General features: G+C 40.0%; 1 protein-coding gene across 2 annotated transcripts; it reads right to left on the reverse strand.

Moving 5' to 3' along the window:
• Positions 1-1,895: 1,895 nt before the first annotated feature.
• Positions 1,896-18,906, reverse strand: LOC593663 (monocarboxylate transporter 9). Of its 2 annotated transcripts, none has more exons than XM_793133.4 (5): positions 18,485-18,906; positions 7,797-8,086; positions 4,953-5,096; positions 3,136-4,260; positions 1,896-2,451 (listed from the first exon to the last, which is right to left on the reverse strand). In XM_793133.4, exons 2-5 carry the CDS (start codon positions 7,972-7,974, stop codon positions 2,270-2,272), a joined length of 1,629 nt encoding a protein of 542 aa, XP_798226.2. In that variant the 5' UTR covers positions 7,975-8,086; positions 18,485-18,906; the 3' UTR covers positions 1,896-2,269. The 2 variants fall into 2 exon arrangements, with proteins under 2 accessions (XP_798226.2, XP_011679232.2); XM_011680930.2 differs by having other exon boundaries at positions 3,136-3,525; positions 18,485-18,905.
• Positions 18,907-23,629: the final 4,723 nt, after the last annotated feature.

Raw genomic sequence — 23,629 nt, forward strand, 5'->3', positions numbered from 1 at the left:
TTAAGAACATCAGCTATATCAACAGGGGTTAATTCAAAAGAATTCTCATAGCATACAGGCCTTTCTTCTAAAATAGGAACATATTCATTTGTACATATACTAGCAGCTACATTGGCAAAGTGTTTATCAAATTCGTTTGCAATTTTATCATTTTTACTATTCATACTATTAAAAGAATCTGTCGATTTATTAGGCAATAATAACTTTAAAATTTCCCAAGAATTGTTACGACTATGCCAGTCACGTATTTTATCAGAATAATATAGTTTCTTTGCCTTTTTAATTTCATATGTAACTGTATTCCTCATCTTTCTATAACTTTTCCAATCATCTTCATTTCTAGTTACTTTTGCTTTCTTCTTCATTTTATCACGTTGTTTCAGCAAATCAAAAATAGAATCATTAAGCCATGGAGAGTGTTTTTGCTTCACCCTTTTAGTCTTAATTGGCATATGTTTATCTACAATACGCATTACACATTTTTCCCATTTATCGACAGCTTCATCAATAGTATGACTAGTTTCTACCTCTGTCCAATTCTGTAATCTGATATCGGTTTTAAATGAATCAAGATTAACACCTCTTGATTTCCGAAAAGTGATTAAGTTTGCATGAGTGCACGTGTTGTTTGAATTCTGAACCTTCCAAGATAAAAAACTCAACGAGTGATCGCTGAAACCAATATCTATAACACCCCAAGAATCTACATTTTCTGGCTGATTGCACAACATGTGATCAAGAAGAGAGCTTGAATCTGACGTAACACGTGTACATTCCATAGTATTAATTTGATGCAGGTCATGTATATCATTTAATTGACAATATTTTTTACATTCAGAACTTAGAGGCTCATGTAAAATATTCAAATTTATATCACCCATCAAAACAACAGATGAACGATTTTCTTCTAAAAAGTAAGCATATCTTCATAAGTTGATAAGACTTCACATTTTGAATATCGATGCATATCGATGAAACATATGGGCACAGGCCAAGATTTATAGCCACTCAAGTGTGAATTTGGCGCATCTTTCGTCATCTTCTTCAACCAGGAAATCGACTTCAGTGTAGCCTTAGGACAGGATGGTGACATAAAATCGATAAAAGAACATCATGATCAGATTATCCGACCCCGGAAACCCCATGAATTTATCAACTTTTAGCATACTGGTCTTTTTCCTTTTGGAACTACGCTTGACCTTTAACTGGGATGGCGGCCATTTTTTATTTGGCCAATATGGCCAGCATGACAGCCCTAAGGAGACCTGTAATTGATACAAGCAATATCATAATCAGATTCTCTGACCCCGAAAACCCCCTTACTATATAAGCTTTTATGATACTATCCCTTTTCCTTTTGGAACTACACTTGACCTTTTACTCAAAGGTGGCAGCCATTGTAGATTTGACCAATATGACCAGCAGGACAGCCCCAAGGAGACCTTAAATCGATGAAAGAACATCATAATCAGATTCTCTGACCCCGAAAACTCCATAAACTGTTATCATACTAGCCCATTTCCTTTCGTTACTACACTTGACATGTAACTCAGATGGCGGCTATTTTGGATTTGACCAATATTATCAGTATGACCCGAGGAGATCTCAAATCGATGAAAGAACATCATAATCAGATTCTCTGACCCCGAAAACCCCCATAAATATATAAACTTTTATCATACTAGCCCATTTCCTTTAGTAACTACACTTGACCTGTAACTATCAGATGGCGGCCATTTTGGATTTGACCAATATGGCCAGTATGGCAGCCCCAAGGAGACCTCAAATCGATGAAAGAACATCATAATCAGATTCTCTGACCCCCAAAATCCCATAAATATATAAACTATTATCATACAAGCGCTTTTCCTTTTGGAACTACGCTTGACCTTTAACTCAGATGGCGGCCATTTTGGATTTGCCCAATATGGCATACCCAGAGGGCGCCCTTCTTGGCGTCCGGCAGAAATCTTAAAAGTACGGTATAATCATAGAGATATATACTACTAACACTTAAGTATATATATCTCTATGGGTATAATCTACCTCTGGGCCAAATTTGGTGCTTTTAGAAGAATCTGCACCAAACAACCCCTATTTAGCCCTAACAGCCCCCACTATTGAAACCTTACTCGGATTACGTAACGTTTAATGAGTGATGAACACGGATATTGAAATTGCCTCATGTTGTTTTTTTTTAAAGTTTTTTTGATAATGTTAAAGTATGACCAAAACATGAGATGAAAGCCGTTTTCCTCCACTGTGTTGATTAGACACGTCTTGCTTCGTCTGACTTCTGATCTTCCTTTTGTACTGAATCAAGGCTTCGCAGGTTTGGTTTTCTTCGCATGAGTATTACGATCAACAAGATGAGACCGCATGATGCCATTGAAGTCGCCCCAAGAAACACGAATAGGAGCTCGATGTTACCGGTTTGATCTCGGACGAAACCTATGTAAAATTAGACAAGGACAAGAGAAAACAAACTTATGTAAGGTCTTTGGAACAACAGCTACGATGTCATCACGGATACAGGAAATAGAAAAAGAAAACCCCGGGACAGCGCTAGAAAACTTCTATTCCTGAAAGTGTAGGTCTATATACCCTAGTCAACTCACTATAGGAACTACCGTCACAAACTGTCAGTCATGACGAAAACAATTGAACCAAAATTGCGTTCATAACCTGTATGGACGACTATCCGAGGGATAATCACTCTAAGAAAACGTGTCCGGGTTTGCATCCGAAAGAATATCTCCCCACTCCCGGACAACGATCTGCTAGGGCATTTACCGCCAGGAAAATAATCCCCGGACTTACACCCAAAGGACAAATACTACCCTTGGGTACAGGGAGGTATTCGTTCGAGGTGAAAGCTGTCGGGGAGGGGCAGATATTCCGATGTAGGTGTTGTTGTACGGAGTGGTATTCGAAGAGGTAGCTATCATGCCGGACTCGACTTGGACCGATGTCGGAATACAATGCTGCATAATTTTCTTACCCTACGTACCCAAAGTATCCAAACCAAGTCATTGTTTTATTTGGATGCGATTTATCCTATCCGATATAGTCGGCATTGAACAAAGGATATAATTTCTGTGTCATATTTGAAACGTATTGACTGAGTATTGATACCTGCAATGTAACCCGACCCGATGTATCCAATGCCGACGATCAGGTAGAAGACACTGCACGCATCAGGGAAGTTCTTGCTCTGTACAACCTCAGACAACACGGCTTCAATGGTCACGTTATGGCCGAATAATCCGAAGCCGATAAGGAAGGACATTACCATCAGGTAACTGTACGATGAGTAGAGTATCTGGAGGAAGAACACGACAGTCTGCAACGCCTGGTTCCACAGCAAGTACAGCGGACTCCATTCCGGGCGATAGCGAAGACCAATGGACATAAGGATGGACGAAACAATGCCGCCAACGGCTCCGGATGTTGTGAGATAGGTTCCGCGGGCGATGTCGATTCCGTGCTCGACCGCGTAGAGAACGACGAAAAGAACCCATCCACCTGTCACCAAGAAGGACAAGAGAGTACTTGGAATAAGGAGGATCGAAAATAGCGGCTCCTTAATCAAGACATCGAAATGGAAAATGGAAAGGCAAGATGATATAATCGACCCTTCAACCATACGAATGTCCTCGCTAGAGCTTTTGGAATTGTGCGAAAGCTGCCGTGCTTTATCTGTTCTACCCGTGTAAAGTGAAGTGTCTTCTGCAGACTGCGGACATCGTGCAATCTCTGTATCACAAATGGGTGCAGTATTCGCCTCTGAAGACAACACAGGTCCGTCACGCTGGATCATAGACTCATTTTCTCCTGTTAGCCTCCGCCCATTGACCATCGTCGAATGCCCATCTCCTTGAGTATCTTCATCATCTGGACATGCATCACTCGTCATATCTTTGGCGGATGGTATTTGAACATATTCTTGAGTTTCACACGCTTTCACTAGCATGAATGGATCAAGCTCTCTCTTTTCCTCCGGACTCTTACCACCTGGACGGGTTCTTGGAACTTTTAGCACCAGCCCAATCGGAATCATGTTCAGAACCAGCGCCCCCACTACCATCAGCGTGCCGCTCAATCCATATTGCTCTAAGAGCTTCTCTGTGATCGGGGGCAAGACAACGGCACCAAAAGGAATACCAAGAACGGAGATGCAGCTCGCAAAAGGGAATTCTTCCTGGTAGTAGTCGTGTAGGAGCACAAGTGCTTGAAGATTTACCACCGAGCAACATAATCCTGCAAGCAAATAAAAGTTCAATATTGTGACACAGGGACAGAGGATTTCTTATGCTACGGTCACAAAGGTTCGAACGAACGATAATTTCGTACGAATGTCCCTGTTTTTCCATTGTCTTCCCGAATTTAGTGTCTGAAAATCGTTCGTACGGCGTTCGTAGCAGTTCGTAATGGCATTTGTGACCGAGGCTTTACATCCTGCAAATCCTACTTTGTATATCATACTTGCGGTCATCATGATCAAGGATGAACACAAGTCCCCATGCATTATAGGTCCTAATAAGTACTTACATTCCATATTCAATTTGATTATCGTTTAGAATATACTTTTTTTTAAGTCATTGTAGCCAAAAAATTATGTTTAAAAGCTGTTTGTATTCGGTGAGATTTTATCCCGTCATTGCTTCTATCAAACCCTTTGGATTATCAAGAAGATCATGATCAAATAATTACAATTTTCATTCAGGTCAAACATGATGCGAATATATACATTAGTTTTGCCCCCCTTAGACTGTAATTTTGCAATGATGCACCTCAAAGCTGTTCTTTTGCTATGAAAACGCATCCTTGGGCTGTTATTTTGCAATAAAAAAATGCATCTTTAGTTTAATCAGCGCAATATTGTAGCACAGATTTTTAAAGTAAAAATGTACGGTAAGTGGGCGTGCAAAATGACTTGGCTGATTACCTACCTACGAACATGAAGAGAAGTCCCAGGAAAACAAGATTTCGGGTGAATGCTGTTGCAATCAGAGCACATCCTCCCGCCAGTCCGGACAGAGTTGTTAGCATACGAGGACGAGGAAGTTGGTGTATGAGTATCTTCGCGATCGGGGCTTTGAGGGGGTGAGAAAACAAAATAAAGAAAAAACGCGAAATGAATTAAATGGCTATCCAAAATGGCTTGATGAAAATAGTCATGATGATAGTGGCCACCCAATTTTTGTGTAGAGGTGACGTGGTCTAGTGGTTCACATGGTTCACGGTTCGAGTCCCGCTGCGGCACCAATGTCCTTTGGCAACTGGCAAGGTACTCCACCCAGGTGAAGTAAATCGGTACCCAGTAGGAAAGTATTCCTTGAATAATTTGCGCTTTCTTATGGCAGCTCAGCAACAGCCAGTGTAGAGTATATAGCTGCGCTTTATAAATGGACCTATTACTATGAATATTATTATTATTATTATTATTATTATTATCATTATTATTATTATTATGTCATTATTGGTTTATTCCCATGCTTTTGTAACGTCATAATAGTGAAAAATTAAAATCACAGCATAAAGCAATTTTCAATTGGCCGCAACAAACTTTATTCTTATAAAGGATTATTATATGCAAGATTATTCCAACATTCCATGGCGACTCCAGTCTCCGGACTGTGAACCACAAGGTACGGGATTCGAATCTCTGTGGCAGCACTAATGTCCGTTGGCAAGGCATTAGTCTACATTTTGTCACACTTCACCCAGGTGAGGTCAATGGGTACCCAGCAAGAACTATTTCCTAAAAAAGCTCGAGCGCTGTAATGGCAGCCGTGCTAATATAACACCAGGGTGATAATAATGTAGCGTTTGGAGTGACAATGTGCCTGACATGAGCGCTATACAAGACTCCACTTTTATCATTATTATATAGAAGTACTTTCATTTCTATTATAATTATTATGATTATTGTTATTATTATCATGACTGTTATTATCATTACTATTATTATTATTATTATAGTGGATAATGCTTTACCGTATGGCAAGCCGTTTGATCACTTAATCCTATATTTCGTGATACAAAACATAATTATAATTCATAATATCAAGATTCAAGAAATGATTCCCCGTTGTTAATAAATGAAAAATGTTGATATCAAGAATTGTAATGTTTGATATCACGACATTATGTTAAATTGGCTTGCCATACTACCGGCTCTTTCATGTAAATAGGCAAAATAATACCCAAAGCATTGATGAAAAGAATTCAACAAAATCATTATTCTCGATCAATCTCAAATGGGGATCAATTAAACTACAAGAAAATACACCTTTGACAATAAAAACACATTCATTCAAAGATTTCCCTCCACGCAGTCATGTTCCCTGATCAGGTATCATCCCTCCCACCCACCTCTCTACCCCCCCCCCCCCCATCCCCGCGTCAACGACGAGAGGTCAGCATTCATTTTTTTCAAAAAGAAAATTTAGGGGGGGGGTTAACCCCCAAAACACCCCCCCCCCCCCCTCCCCCTGCGTACTCGCCTGGTCATGCTATATACATGTATGTTATCAGCCTCATTAGCAATTAGACTTGTCAACCATGTGCAACGTACGTGTACCAACTACGGGTCGTGAGGTCATGGTGACGAAACGTGCAGGTTTCCATTCACATACAATGATGCACGGCGGTGATGTGTCTGATCTACTTTAGAAAAGTATGTGGCATTTGGCCCCGCATACTATTACCATACTTATGTCTGGGTTTTTTACCGAACGTCACCATTATATTTTCCAGCAACATGCCTTTTTATAGAATTTGTAGTGATAAACAGTGATAAAATAGAGTGATATTACTTAACAGTAGTCCCGCGCCATGATGTCAAATTGGTTTTGATAAAAGCAGAAAATAATAGAAACAAATTAGTGAGAGTTTGAGCAAAAACTGATTAGAAATAGGAAAATAGTGAAACTTTAATTAGCAACACTGGCGTATATTATCATGCGAGCTCTTCTCCAATTTGCTCTGCACAAAAAATTTCATAAACCTTTATTTTCTTTTTAATGACAGAATAGATTCTCTTACGTGTAGGGGTTGTATACAAACACAATTGCCATAATTATATTTAGGTGAATAATGAATATACCATCGAAAATGGGAGGGGAGCTCGCAAGATACGATATACATAGTTGCTAATCTGTGTGTGATTGATTGACTGCACCTTCAACAATTCATAATTTTCTTATTTTTAATCGGTTTTTCCTCACACCTTCAATGGCATGTTTTTCTCATTTTCTGCTTCTATAAGAGGAGGTAAGGGGAGAGGGGGTAAGAGGACACTCTTTTTTTTTTTTGGTCTCTAAATTTGAAAATTTGACATTTTGCTCCGTTGGGGGGGGGGGGGGGGTAAGGTCACCTTTTTAGTGAGGGTAGTGAGCACATTTTTTTTTTTTTTGATCCTTAAACAAATTTCAATTTGCACCCCCCCACCCCCTTGAGCGCCAGGGGGGGGGGGGGGGCCAACCCCCAAAAAAGGTAAAAATCACGTGATTTTACATGATTTTTTTCTCAAGGGGGGGGGGGGGGGGCCCGGCCCCCCCCCCTGGATCCGCCACTGCCATGGGGAGCATTCCAGCCAGGCGTGAGACTTGACCCAGGTCGGGTTTAGATGAATTAATAGAATATGACCCTTATAATTATAGTACCTTACCATGCAATCTACTATCACCACTCCTTCTACTAGTACTAGACCTATGTATAACTTCCTCTTCTATCCCTCCTTCATTTTCCTCTCACCTCACTTCCATAAAAAAAACAAAGCATATTCTTACATCCTAGGTACATCGTTGCCAAGGAGAGTGATGTGATGAGACCGATGATGGCGTTCGAAGTCTGCAGCTGTTCTTCCAATTCGGGGACGAGCACGCCGAATGACTTGGCAAGACCAATCTCCATGCAGAAGAAGGTGAACCGAGCGGCAAGGATGATTCTGGCACCCGGCTTAGCCATTGTTGTAGCTTTTGTGCTTATGACGACATCGACATTCAGCAGTAGATCAGATCAAATGGTCATTTACCGGCTGAATGATTCGTGAGCATTGCGGTACGGTTCCAACGTATACCTGTTCAAAAGGCAAACATAAGAAACGGCGTCAATATAGAATGTAATCGTATTATGCAGAAACGAGTTACATGCCGATGCCGTAGGGGCGGGGTAGACAAATGGAGGTGTTGAGTCATCTTCAAGATTGGGGGGAGGGGGGGGGGGGGCACATGAGTCGTAATTACACGGTCATCATATATATTTTCAAAATAATACAAGGCTACTACTATACGCACCCCGTATCGACGCCCCTGGCCCTAATATCTTAATCAGACAACTGGAAATGATCGCGAACTTATTTAACCCTCTCTGACTCTTTACTATTCTACAACTTGCAAACAAAAGAATATTTCCTTGTTGAATTCAATAATTTGTTTTGGTAATCGCGTGGTAACAAAGCATGTTCCAAAGTACATTTTCATCAATGTGCAGGGAAAGGGTATCATGCATTTTCACGATATACATTAATCGTTCCGATTCGACTACTGCTTTGGCATAGGTCTACGCCTATAGCTCGTTCAGTATTTCCTTCCACTGACATCCAATATCCTGTAAATGATTACAAGACTTTATTGCCGTGTGGTTTACACCCAGCACATTTGTTATCAACACGGTCTAATAAACATGTCATCTACTTATCATTTAGTCTAATGACCCTTTAGGCTAATTATTATTTGGCCAAATTTCCATTTGGTCTAATCTCCAATAAATCAAATACCCATTTGGTCTATTGCTTATTAGTCTAAGTTCCTGTCGGTCTAATTCCCAGTTTGTCTAATGCCCAATAATGTGTCTACTATAATCATTTTAAAGATAAACTTGAGTACTGGTAATGCGATTGCATTGTGAAAGAAAAGGTGTGGAATGGATCAGAAAAGTTGATCATATAGCATGTAAGTAATGGTGTGTAATGCAAGGTTCTAGAGTCATCAAAATCATCATAAATTTGGCAGAGTCTTGGTAAAGTAACAATCACTTACACAGATAGATGTATATGGGACAACACACATGGTGTCGGGGCTAGTACTACCCTGATTTCCTTATCTTTCTATGCTCATTACTCAGCCAGTATACATTTTCTTCCAAAATTGTTTGGCACATGAAATTTATTTGTAATCTTGAACATTCAGTGTAAGTTTCGTTAGATTATGTGAGAATTCATTTTCTTTTTTTACCAGAACTCAAGTTTATCTTGAATCATAAACAATAATAATCATCGATTGATTTGATTTTGATTTGATTTGATTTGATTTCTGCATTTTTTCCATATAAAATATAACTGAATAACAAAGAACATATAAATGTAAGTTATAATACAACATAAACAAACAATAATTTCTTCATGTCAAAATGTTTTTTTACATAATATATGTACATATGATAACGAAACTTACTATTTCCATAACATATAATCATAAATTCAAAGTATTATCCGAACTTTTCTATTGGAAAAGTGCAGGAGACCGCAATCATAAGCAAAGCTTGACAAGGATGGCGGCCTCAAAAAAAACAAAAAACAAAACAAAAAACAAAAAAACAAAAAAAAAAACCTTAAAATTAAAGTGTTCAAATGATCGTTGTGTATGAGTTTGTGAGTGTGTTGTGCAAGTGTATATATACATTGTGTGTGTGTGTGTGTGTGTGTGGGTGTGTGCGTGTGTGTGTGTGTCTGTGTGAGTGTGTGTGTGTGCGTGTGTGTGTGTGCATGTGCACGCGAGCGTGCTTGTTTGTATGTGTTTGTAACGAATAGTGGAAGTGCACGTAGCTCTATGTGGTATAGTGGATTGGAAACAAATATATCCTTTACAATAAAGGAAACTAAGATTAATAATTAGACCTTGCATGTCTCGGACATGTTTGCCGCATGTCAACTAATTAATGCCAAACCCAAACACATTTTACACTGGACACCTTATTAGTTAGGGGAAAAGAAGCCAAGGAAGACTAAGAAAAAGAGAGCTGAAGGCCGTATGACTATTAAACAATCGACTAGTTCAGCGCCCAGAGTACATAGAACCAGATGGAGAACCCTTGACTCGTCTCAGGCGCCAGGCCAGGGGAGTGAGTGAACTGTAATCAACAGACCGGTTTATTAAAGGTAAAGACCAGTATTGGAAACGCCCCAATTTCAAAAAATGAAATGGAAGCTCTCATTACCAATCATGTGAAAGAATATGTTTTGACTAATACACGATGATAAAAAATTTGCCGGGAAACCGCCTACTAATTCATATATTTGGTAAATTTGTTTCTCTCATGGTCTGTGAGAGATATAGGGTAGTCCCATATACATCTTTCTGTGTATAGTGCTTGTAACTTTACGAAGAATGGGCCAAATTTCTTATCATTTTGATGATTCCAGAACCTTGCAGATGCTAGATGCTAGCACCTTTTCTGATCGATTCCACAACGTTTCTTTCACAATGCAATCGCATGACCATAACTGGTCTTTACCTTTAACATATTCAAACTATGGAGGTTTCTTTCCTGGGGTCCTAGTGACGAGTTAATGGCTATAGTGCCCTTTGGTAAGGCATTAATCCTCATTACCAGGTCCCTCGGAGAGGACCTAAAGCCGTCGGACGTCTGGTTGCTTACTTACAAGCATGTATGCTTTCTTAGCAGTCAGGTAAAACCATACCAGTGGCAGTAGAGTTGTCTATTATCTCTAATCACAAACAGTATATATATTCAGCAAAATTCTGCAAAATGTGCAGATTATAAAGAATACAGTAGTTGTTTATGCGGATAGCTGAATATATATACTGTTTGTGATTAGAGATCATAGGCCTAGACACATCTGTGTTTGACGGTGGCAAAGATATTTTAGAAGATAGATATATACATGCATTAAACTGTAATCTTATGAGATAACAGGTATTACTCATTTACTGGCATACTATTATAATACATTCAGTGTGTAATAGTACAATGCTTATGATCTTTATTAAATACAACAAATCGTCTCGTAACTGACTCGTGATTTTGTCTGCGTGTAGATGAAAATTGTCGTCCATGAACAGCTTAACTTTGTTATGCTACATTTTATTGTCATATTATCGTCGCCTTAATATCGATCAGAAAAAAGAGGTAATTTTCGCCATGGCATTGGTCCTTTCTTTAGACTCCGTCTGTCTTCACCAAATCCTTCTCGCCCTACATAAGAGATAGTCAAAAGACAAAATATGCTTTTATAACTCTTCCAAGCTGGCAATTTTTTTGTGTCTACTTAATCACATTCACTACTATGTTTAATCTTCATTATGAAACACATTTTCTCCTCCATTTTATAATTATTACATTAATTTTGTTCTTACAACGGAAATGACTGATAGTACACTCCATGGTCGGCTTAATCATCGAGAATCAATAATATTTAGCCACGAGAGTATGTAATAATAACAATAATAATAATAATTGATTCTTATTGAGCGCTACTACAGACAAACTGATCAGAGCGCTATTCAACAGAAAAGAGACATACAAATCATAACAATTAAACAAGGAACAGTAATTAAGATATTATGAACAAAAAGAAAATTTAGCTACTCAAAATGTACATTATGGATTCAAGATGGAAAGAGTTGGGTTTTAAGTTTCTTTTTGAAAGTGTCTTCTGTACTACATAGGCGGAGGTGTTGTGGTAGAGTGTTCCAGGTGGATGGTCCAGCATAAGAGAATGAGCGTTCGGCTGCCTTGGTGTTGGTGCGTGGGATCAGTAATAGTGTCTGATCGTTCCGTGAACGTAGATGGTATCTGGAAACTGGAGGAGTAGTAAGCATGATAGACAGATAGTGTGGAGCAGAATGCATTAAGCACTACCTTGTACACTAAAAGTGCTAGTTTGAATTCAATTCGCTGTTTGATGGGAAGCCAGTGTGGTTGCTTCAACAGAGGAGCACTTGGCTCTCTTTTCTTTGCACCAAGCACCAGACGAGCCGCTCGATTTTGAATTTTTTGAAGTCTTTTTAAATCCCCGGCATTCACATTTGCCAGAAGGGAATTACCGTAATCAAGCCTGCTCAAAACTAGAGAACGTACTGCATGACTACAAGCTTCACCTGTAAGGTACTTTCTCACATGACATATGTTTCTCATATGGAAATTGGCCACCTGGCACACTCTACGAACATGTTCCGACATTGACAAAGTCTGGTCAAAATAAACACCAAGATTTTTAACAGTTGTTGATGGATCAACTGTTTACAGTGGCGTTTCCAATCTGCAGGCTCAGATCACCTGAAGGGCGGAGTCTGCTGGATGACAGAATGATGATTTCCGATTTGTCTTCATTAAGTTTCAGCATATTGCTTGTCATCCATCGACTCAACTCGCCTATACATGTTTCCAACCTATTGCAGGCTTCATCGAGACTAGCTTGATTGCGTGGATCAAAACTACAATAAATCTGAGTATCATCTGCGTAAAGATGATACTGGAGATCATGGCGTTTGATGATATCTCCAACAGGTCGGATGTACATCGTGAAAAGCTGAGGCCCAAGTACTGAGCCTTGCGGAACGCCGTATCTAGTGTAATGAGTTTCAGAATATTTCCCCTTCACAGAGACACGTGAGGAACGTCCAGTGAGATACGATGTAAACCATTGAAGGGCTGTCTCCTTTATGCCATACTCAGTCTGAAGTCTTGACAGCAGAATAGAATGATCTATGCTGTCGAAGGCAGCGCTCAGATCTAGTAGCACAAGTAGTACTTCCCTCTTCTGGTCAATCTATTGAAGAATGTCCTGCTTTACACGAAGCAGGGCAGTTTCCGTGCTGTGGGAAGGCTTGTATCCTGCCTGGAATTGCTCACGAAGTGAATTTTGTTTACGCCCTGTAATGACTTGTACAATATCTCTCTGTTGGCTTTAATTCGTTTCAAGGATATTTTCATCATTCTTCTGTAAATCCACATTCAAAAGATGTTATTCTATTTTACAAGGCCTGTCGTAAATATTATTTAGCCACGAGAGTATGTAGTGCAATTTGTTTACGCCCTGTAATGACTTGTACAATATTGTTTCAAGGATATTTTCATCATTCTTCTGTAAATCCACATTCAAAAGATGTTATTCTATTTTACAAGGCCTGTCGTAAATATACGGCCTTTATGATGGAACTAACCTGAATAGAGAGAGATTCGTAACTGGTTCTCGTTCGGGTTGTACAAAGGACCTATAGTTTACGACGACAATAAATCGAGTGCTCCGCGGTAAGTTCGTATATAGAGCAGTGGCGGATCCAGGGTGGGCCGAAACGGCCGCGCCCCCCCCCCCCCCCCCCCCTATTGGCGGCGCAAAAAAAAAGGGGAAAAAAGGAGAAGATAAAAGAAAAGAGAAGAAAGAAAAAAGAAAAGAAAAGAGAGAGAGAGTTCAAAAAAGAGGAAAGAAAAGAAGAGAGGAGCCGGGGAGAAAGAAAGACAACGAAATGGCACTAATAATTAGTGACAGTAACGACGAATAAGGGAAAGACAAGGGGAAAGGGGGAGGGGGTGCGTGAAGGCGGATGCGTTGAGGGGGGGGGGGGGGGGAAGGGGTGACTGGCCGTATTCTTATTTTTAGGTTATGCGAAACTGAGTCGGAATTATGCTTCTTTTCAAAAAAATCTTAGCATGCTTGTTTATGTTAAGCCGTAGTGCATGAAAAGGTTAGTGTAGAAACACTTCTGAAAAGGCCGCGCCTGGCCCCTCCAGAGAACGGCAGAATGGTAATCTATAAATTATGGGGTCATTCTTGATGGCTTGGGAGCCGTTATTGAAGAGGGGGCCGGTCCTACTCAAATGGTAGTGACGGTAACGATGGATAAGGGAATAAGGAGGAAGGGATGCACATGCAGGCGCGTACGCAGGGGGGGGGGGGGGGTCGAACCCCCCTGAAATTTTTGTCAAGTTGTCAAGTTGGTCCTGATGTGTATAATGCGTAGACCAGGGGTTCTCAAACTTTTTCTTTGACGGTCCAGAAGCGATTTCTATGAAAGCTATAAGGTCCGTAATGACACTTGTATACTGAAGATAATTAATGTGGCTTGTTTTTGGTCTATATATGATCCAAGGGGAATTGTTACAGTTTAAAAAAAACCAGAACCGCCAGTGCTTCCACTCGTTTAAATAGAGTTTCCTGAAAAATAACACCCAATATCCTGGAATTTGAAGGAATTTTCTTAAAACTTTCAAAATGCCTCTTACGTGGATTTCTTGCAGTGACGTTTTAATATATATATTAATTATTGAGTGGGCTTAATTTGCTTTCTAATGGATCCATACAACATGGCAGAGCTTGAGGGGTCTGGCAGAGCCTTTTCAAGAGAGAAATTGTCTTTCCAAAAAAAAAAAGAGGTTATTTCTTAAATGAAATGAAAGGGCTATTTGACTTTCAAGAGAGAAAATTGTCTATAAGAGACCTAGTTCTCGTTCGGGTTGTACAAAGTACTCCTATAGTATACGACGACAATAAATCGAGTGCTCCGCGGTAAGTTCGTATGAGAGGTTCTATAACTTCAACCCTCGACCAAAATAGCCCAATCCTAACATAAAATTATTCTTTTAATACTAACCATATACTTTTGACGAAATAAAAACCAAATTAAATACCACTGGAGCAAAAGACATGTACTTAAACAAAAATACTATAGATTATTGTATATGAAGGGAGTAGTAGATGAGGACTGCATGGAATCTGTTGTTTCGAATGTTTTATGCTCTTGCATTTATACACGTTTATTTGATGCATACCATGTCATGTATTACTATTCTATTCATTACTACTGAAAGCCTTTCACATACCATGCTTGTTGTAACTCGTTCAGGGAGAACAGTACATTTCCCAGATCGCTATATTATGTTCAATACGGTTTGGCATTTCAAATGAGATTTTCTCATATATTTTCATTCGGAATATTACTTTTTCTCTATTATCGCCCATTTCCTTCTATTCAATTCTACCCAATTTGGGAGGACATTGCCCTCCGACATTATGCCAGGCACTGCCACCCTAAATGTGTCAACAAGACAAAGTGTCAGCTTAATGGCGTAATGGCCCTGGACACCGCAGTTATCACCAGTGACTCATTCTCCCTTCCCAGAACTCTCTTTGTTTTATCCTGCCTCCCAAGAAGGATGAAAACAACATCTTCTCTCTAACTTTCTTCGCTACTACACCTCTCAAAAAGGGCGCGTTCATGCTTGATTTTGAAGGTAGAATGGGCGATCTGAAACGCTCATCGTAAACGCTCATCGTGATCGCAGTTCCACGGTGCACTGTTCATGCTTACTTCTCTGGCTCATCCAGGCAATTCTCCTTGTGTGGCCTTAATTGGTATTCCAGCTGGATTCGCAAACCTTCACTGTGCATGCTACGTAGACCAAATAGAGGTCAGAGCGTTGACCGCATTTCAACGCGTTTACAAATTGTAAACGCATCTTTTTGTGAGTTTACGATCGGCGATCGTGATCGCCGTTTTTCGGTGATTCTACAAAAGTAAGCTAAGACGCAACCGTGTTTTAAACTAAACGCGTAACAGATGCCTGATTCTGGCCAGAAAAAGTGAAGCATGAACACGCCCTCAACACGTCGATTTGAGAATGTCACCTCTACTTCTACAATTTGCTTCATGCATACACAAGGAGCAAATCCATCTTCAATTTTAACCTCCTGCATTTCTTTTGGAGAATTCTCTTTCGTGCCTATCACCTCTTTTATGGCACGTCGCTAACTCTTTCTCTGCCGTCTTCAAAGGACGGGCAGACTTTCAGTGGAACGTTCAAATCAGGACCCGACATGGCACCTGATTCTCCGCTGGGAGCTGCCAGCTTCTTCGTTCCGGTAGCTCTTTTCACACCCGAGCTCGATTCACTGTAGCTCGTCTGAACTTTCATCAACGAGTCCATCTCACTGCAACTCTGATGATTTCACTTTCACAAAGTCCGGCTCATCGATCCAGCATCGAGCGACTCACTGCTCTTCACGATCACCACTATACCGGCTTTGATACATTTCAACCTGGGCCTCCGACATCGAGCGACTCACTGCCTCGTCGTCGAGCGCCACATCTCTTCTCTTTTCTTCTCGCCCGAGCGCTACATTCATCATCATCATGAGCGTCGGCATCGACATCGCGTTCTTCTCGGCTCTTCAGCCACGTCAACGAAGTCGCGTTTCCATCATCAAGCCTCCGCACAATCATCGCGTGAGCCCCTTTCTTCGTTTCATCCGTCATCATCTTCATGGACTTTCGACGTCATTTCTACCATTGTCGTAAGCTCTATTTATTCATCGCATTTGATTTATTCATGTCCATCTCATACATGACCCAGGGCATGTGAGTTAAATCTCACCTCCCTGCATGACCATTTAAACTCCGTGCAATATCCACGATCCTCATTAATGTGATTCTCATTCTGAATCATTTATTTGCTTGCATGACTACACTTTGCAAGTGTTGTGTCTGCAAATCAGTACCCAATAAAATAACGAAAAGGGAATACTTTTTATCATGTATTTTATTGCCAGTGCAGCCTTGTTTCCTCGTAGTTAAATTAAAAAGAGAGTTATGTTGTGTGATCAGTGAACCTTTACAATTTCCATTCACAATTCATCTACACACTAATAATTCCACAGACCTAATGTGGATAAGCAGTATACAAAATTATTTTCTCTTTTTTTTTTCTCCCCTTTCCAATCGTATCCAGTTTAATTTTAATAACCAAAACAAGGAATTAAAACTAAAAGAAACCAAATAAAACAAAACAAATAAACATGATCGTGAAGGCAATCCATCTAATTGAAATGGTCATTCTTATTTATATTTATGATTCTTCATTAGAAATTGCAAAATCATATAGATCTAGACTCTACTCTCAAGATTCTATATGATTTTGTGAATTTTGATAAAGAATTTTAGTGTCATGGTTTTACTTTTTTTTGGAAACCAATAAACTATCTATCTAGATCAGCAAGAAACAATTATACAAAACAGGGGAACCCTGCACTTTACCGGCATGACGTCACTAGCTTAGTAATGATGTCCCGTCGAAAATGCAAAGTTTCGAGATCTTTGACCAACTTCAGAGTCATGCCACAAAAAAACACGCAAAAACACGCATATGGGACTGGTATCAGTTTAAAGTTTACAATCTCCTCTTTCCTTCTAATATATATAAATATGCACATCATAGCGCAAGGTTGAGTAAATGTCCTTCAATATTCATATTCATATCGTCCAAAGAAATCATAACTGTCCGTGTAACTTGGTGCACCCGGGTTACATAAAATTACATAAAATCTTCCCCGTCTGATCGGGCATTATATTCCCGACGGCTAGCAGGGGGGCTCGTGGCAAGTCAGAGGGGACATTCGTTTTATACGAGAAGGGGATTCTAGCCGTGGTTTCCCCTTCTCTGGCTACACGCTTGGATTTCACATATTTTGATTTTAAGGGTTATGTATGGGGTGCAGATTTTCCTCATCTTTCAGCATAGATTCCAGCACTAGTTCTGTATTTGGGTTGGATACTCAAATCAGTGTGTAATACAATTATAATACAATTATCATATTGGTGTGAATTCATGTACCGACACGGTCATGGTTAAATGATACATGTAAAAAAATGACAGTAACCAATGATAAATAAAGACACGAAAAAATGCATAATTCATACAGTTTGTCGATTCCTCATTTATCAGCGCGAATAAAAGAGGATATAAATCTCGCATTTATCGAATGCAAACTATTGAGCCCTTCATTAAACATCTGAAAGAAATATTACGAGATAATATACAAAGTAAGGATACTGACATTCACTTCAACACCTGCTCAAAATAGATTGTGAAAGTCATTGTACTTTATTCTTTACAATAGCATTTTGGACCATTTATAAATTGATTGTTAAACGAAATATAACTTGGATAGACAAGAGAAAAGTTGCTTCTAAACAAATTTTCTATAGAGAAATTATAAAAAGATTGGAAAGTAAATCAAACATAAAGATGACCAGAAAGCTTTTACCAAAAGAACTGTTAGGTGTTATTTAAGAAAAGAAAAAGAAAAGAAAAAGGGAGAAAGTACAGAGCTCAACTTGACAGCTCAGGTCCAAAGGTTTTATTTATTGTCAATATTGTTTATTGTCCATCGCGGGGCCTACCTCTCACCGTCGATCCGGTAGCTAAAGCATTGTTAATTCAGTTACCGAGGCGTTCGGAAGGCCTATGCATATCGAATGTTTAATTTATTAATTTATCGATTGACTGATCGAATTGGTTTAATATGATAAAAAGAAAGAAATAATTACAGCCATGCGCTTTCTTGGTCAGATAAACCATAATGAAGCTCGAATAATATATACGGAGGTAAATAAGCACAACATAATTATAATTATGATTCCGAAAACGACTATATTTTGTACGATATATTTGTATTTACCAGAGTAGAAGCTGTACCGTATACAACCGTCGGCCGTCAGACGAGACTCTCAAACGAAATGTGATTTTTTGGATGCTAGTGCTGTAACTCCCTCACACGACTCTGATCGCTAATAAAAAGGACGTTATATAGCCAAGGCGTTATTGCTTTTTCTATTACGTCTATGGTCAGATCATGGACCCTCAAACGATTTGTGGCAGTGTCCCTGGTTGGATGCTAGCGCTGTATAACTCCTACGCGACTCAATACGAAAGCTAGGTCTACTCATCGCTAATAAAAAAGTACGTTACAGCCAATCAAGGCGTTATAATGTCCGTGTTGCAGTGAGCTGACCGTTATCAGCCTTTTGTACGTCGGACCATTGTATTATAAAGCCTTTTGCTTGATCGTAAGGTCAATGGCTCATCGTGTATTGACGAAACTTAAGATCAATCATAACTCTTTCGAATCCAAACGACGAATGAGACTGGTTTTGTCATGCTTAATATTATTGGGTACCACTCGACTATTGGGGGGGGGGGGGGCGAAAGAGCCAAACTTGATAGCTCACTGAGTCCAAAGGTTATTGTCAATGTTGTTTATTATCCATCGCGGGAACCTATATCTCACCGTCGCGTCGGTCTGGTCGCTAAAGCATTGTTAATTTAGTTACCGAGGCGTACGGAAGGCCCATGCATATTGAATGTTTGATTTTCTAATATATCGATCGACTGATCAAATTGGTTTAGTATGATAAAAACAAAAACTCTGAACAAGCAGCCAAAGGGCTGATGATATTCAATAAATTTACCGGCCATAAACTATTCAGAATATACAAATCAAGATGAAAATCAAGAAGAACGAATCCTCAATCATTGTGTCGAAATTAATACCAATGTAGTACATCCTGCAATTACACTGAATACCAGGCGCGTACGCAGGGGGGGGGGGGTGTTTGGGGGGTTAAACCCCTCCCTTTGGTATTTTTATGTATGTAAACCCCCCTAAAAAAATACCAAACCCCCCCCCCCCCTTTGTATTTTTTTTTTTTTTTTTTTTTTTTTAATTATTAAAAAAAAAATTACACCCATGGCTGACCTAAGAAAGGTGACCTCACCCCCCCCAACGTAGCAAAATGTCAAATTTTCAAATTTCGAGACAAAAAAAAAAAAAAAAGTTTCCGCTTACCCCCCCCCCCCCCCCCCCCCCCCCCCCCCCCCACTGAGCGACTTTTCGGCTGGCTGAGTCGTTGCGATTTTGTTTGGACTCCCCCCCCCAAAAAAAAAGTGTCTGCTTACCCCCCCTCCCCCCCCCCCCCCCACTGAGCGACTTTTTGGCCGGCGCGATTTTCAAATTTTCCTGAGTCGTTGCGAAATTTTGGACCCGATTTTAAAACCCCCCTCTTGAAAAAATATTGCGTACGCCACTGCTGAATACCATTTTAAAATTTCAATTTGGTGATTGATTGTTTATTGGGGGGGGGGCTACTAGTTATAAGTTGGAAAGAACATAACAGTACATGTATCGAGTATCAGGAATTATAGGTACATTATGAGGGAAATGACTGAAACAAGAGCACGAAATATACTCCAAAATAATCATGGGTTCAACTGATTGACCAATTGTGAAGGCTACGTTATAATTATTACATTCGTGAAGGGATTAAAAAAAAAAAAGGTTTATGTTATCGTGTGTCTCATCTCAATTCCATTTCAGTGAAGGATTCTCGAAAGGGACGACGTCGAGAAAGAAAGACAGAAAGAGAGAGGGGAGGTTCTCCCCTCTCTATCTATATGTCTCCCTTTCTTTCCCTGAGTACCGGACTAATTCATTGTTTTATTATCCAGCAGTTGGACTTTTAATGTACTTTATTCATGTGTTAATGATGTGGATTGAAAAAAAAACACCTCGAAAGTCTAATTTTGCTAAATAAAACCCGTTAACAAAATAGCTCGTCAGAGAGTTCTAATGTCCTGTTCAACATGTGCAGATATTCTGAGTGCTGTTATCCTTCTTCCTATTCTTCTTCCGTTCTTCTTCTTCTTCGATCTTGTTTTATTATTATTTGAAAACCCATCTCAACTTACATTTCTCAATTACAAGATGAATAAATGGGTCGAGGACTCGAGATTAATCTTATATTGCTTAGTTACACGACATAACAATAGCCTGATCAGACCATAAGCAATTTAACTCCCTGTTCCGAGAAAAGTCTAAAAATGCAAAACCCGTATAAACGGATTAAACGTAATTATTTATAGGCCTACAAAGTTTTGGTATGGGGTTATGACTTTGGTTCAAATAAACTTATTGGAAGCATATGCGATCGTACAATATTCAGTGATCGTTGTCGCGGTTGAACTCTAGTCTAAAGTGATGAAATTGTAAATAATACACTATTTGTGTTGTATAGCTCCCTCTCAAGGCCAATATATTAATTTAGCTATAAATCAATGTTTCTTGACTAAAATCGACCGATTGGCTCTTTTCGTTTGGAAATTATATATCACAGCTACCATGGCCGTAGGCGCTATTTGAAATTTATCAAAATTTACCGGGAGCACCGATAAATTTTTATGATTCACTTTTTCTCGAAAGCAGAAGTGTTTTAGGGGCTAAATATTATTGTCTATAGAGCTTATGATACGCCCATAGGGGAGCACCGGTAAATTTTTATGATTCACTTTTTCTCGAAAGCAGAAGTGTTTTAGGGGCTAAATATTATTGTCTATATAGCTTATGATACGTCCATAGGGGCATCTAAATTTTCAACAACAAAAAAATCTGAAAACTTTGTATTACCTTTAACACAGATAAAAAGGATCTACTCGGGCAAAGGGGTTTGGTCAAATAATAAAGACTTGTGTCAAGCAACAACCAGAAAAGTGTGTGTGTGTGTGTGTGTGTAGGGGGTGGGGTGGGGTGGTTTGGAAGCCTCAAGACTCCTACATCCCTCCTGGACTCGCCTATACTGTCAATACTATGGTTGGTTTAATTAAACATGCATAATTAAAACCAATCCATTTGGAGCTTTGATCCAAACTCGGTACTTCTGTCTAAGAAGAATATTATTTTGGTTAGTTGTCAATGAAGGGGAAAAGAAGCGAGGGGGGGGGGGGTGTCAATATTGAGTAAGGTATATAAGGGAAATAAATGCATAATAAACATTTGCCACTCTCCACCCAGGTGTTAAATGGGTACCCGGTAGGATGCGAAAGCTAATGTGGTTAGATTAGCAAGTGTGCGCTTGTAAAAATGACACCTGGCTGGAATGCTCCCCAGGGAGTGGAGAATGTGCATACATTGTGTGCGGGTAAGCCTGAATCCAATGACCGGGGTAATAACATACTTTCCTGTAAAGCGCTTTGAGAGGGCCTCCGGTCCTGAAAAGCGCTATATCATAAGAAAGCTATTATTATTATTATTATTATTAAACAATAAAGCGGTAGATGGCGGTACTAACAAATCTTGAAGAGATGGTCTACAAGCAGCGCTCAAAATAAACGGGGGCGGTGGGCGATTCGCCCCCGTGAGCTACATAATCGCCCCCGTCAGGTTGCTCACGGGGGCGATTGCAAAATTAAAAATCGCCCCCGTGGAATTATAAAATAAAGATTATCTTTTCTGTTATAACTTTAACACAATATTGAGTTTCAATTTTCAAACCTTAAACCAATGAAATAGAACTTAGATTAGCGTGCAAGATTTCCCGTTCTATGAGTAGGCCTATTATTACCGATTCAGCTTGCAGTGCAGTGCCGCCGTCAGCAGTGGTTACAGGCCTACTGCGCCTTTAGTAACGGTACGTGTGCACGCTGCCGCGCCATGTCTGCTGGAGCTGGAGGCGATCCCGAAAGGGCAGAAACCCCGGCCCCCCACTCAGTGTTATTTAGGGTACGCATTATGCTTGTTCCCTCTTTTTGAAAGCACCCCCTATCTGAGGACTGCCAACATTTCCGAACCCCCCTTTCGCGGGCTTTTCGCGGGCTTTTCCTGCCTTGGAAACCCCCTTATTCATGAAAAATGCTCAATGTACCCACCTAAATTCGGAATAATTTCTCAGGAGTCCAAAGAGATGAGAGAAAAAAAAGAAAAAACACCCCCTTTTTAAAGAAATCTCCGGGTGAAAAGTTAAAACACCCCTTTTTTTTTACAATTCTCGGGCCGGACTTTGTCGCACGAAAAGTACCCCTTTACCGGACATTTTGGTAACACGCATAACCCCTTCCTCCCCCCCCCCCCCCCCGCCCCCTTGGGCTGCCAAGTGAAAATGTGATGTGCATAGAAAAACGTAGATGCCAGGAAAACAATACGGGGGTTAAAAATAGCAACAACAACAAAAATCGCCTCGCCGCTATGCGGCTCGTGGACGATGCTTGGCATGTAAGTAAATGCCAGGAAAACATCACTTACGGGGGTCCAAAATCAGGGGCGAACCAGCCGGCGGCAAGAGGGGGGGGGGGGGGGGCAAATCTTGAGAAAATATTTAGTGGCGAATCAGCCAGCTGGCGATCGGCGAATGAGCGGGGGGGGGGGCTGGATAAATGCACATATATTTGTTTAGGGGGGTCCAGTTTTTTGGGAACATATTTGCGTCGACTCAGCCGGCCGGTGAATATTAAAGCGGGAGGGGGATGCTGGACAGGAGGACCACTAATCTATTATATTTTTTTCAGGGGGGGGGGGGAGGGGAGGTGAAGCGCCGTTTTAGCATGACTTTCTTTTTAACTCTTACTTTCACCTATCTCAGATAACCCTAAGTTTTTGGTTGCTGCTTTATATGTAGTTGATAATGCATGATTAAAATAAAGAGAGAGAGAGAGAGAGAGAAAGAGAACCACCATCATTTTGCAATGGTTCAGGGTTTGTGTAATGTACATTTGAAACCATTTCTTAGCGTCTCAACCCTAACAAAATAGCGAAACTATTTTTGAGGAAAAGCATTATACTGAACTGAATAAAGAATAATAGCTTTATATTGGCTCATACTAATACTAATACGGGCTAAAGACTATGTGGTATTTGTAAAGAGGTATTCCAAAATGTCATTCTGATAATCAACATTTTGTTCTGGTATCATATGTATATGCATAATACAACTGGTCTTTATGATTTCTGAACGTGACATAGCTTCTTCTCCCCCTGCAAACAAAAAAGAAAACAAGG

This window comes from Strongylocentrotus purpuratus, unplaced genomic scaffold, assembly GCF_000002235.5.
Source record: "Strongylocentrotus purpuratus isolate Spur 01 unplaced genomic scaffold, Spur_5.0 spur5_scaffold_11, whole genome shotgun sequence".
Classification (NCBI taxonomy): Eukaryota; Metazoa; Echinodermata; class Echinoidea; order Camarodonta; family Strongylocentrotidae; genus Strongylocentrotus; species Strongylocentrotus purpuratus.

What these genes read in the sequence shown, in the direction of transcription:
- LOC593663 (XM_793133.4), bottom strand. Translation starts at nt 7,974, where the DNA reads ATGGCTAAGCCGGGTGCCAGAATCATCCTTGCCGCTCGGTTCACCTTC. An exon ending in GGCAACGATGTACCTAGGAT is followed by an intron (nt 5,097 to 7,796) that starts GTAAGAATATGC and finishes ACCCCCTCAAAG; the next exon opens with CCCCGATCGCGAAGATACTC. An exon ending in ACTTCTCTTCATGTTCGTAG is followed by an intron (nt 4,261 to 4,952) that starts GTAGGTAATCAG and finishes ATTTGCTTGCAG; the next exon opens with GATTATGTTGCTCGGTGGTA.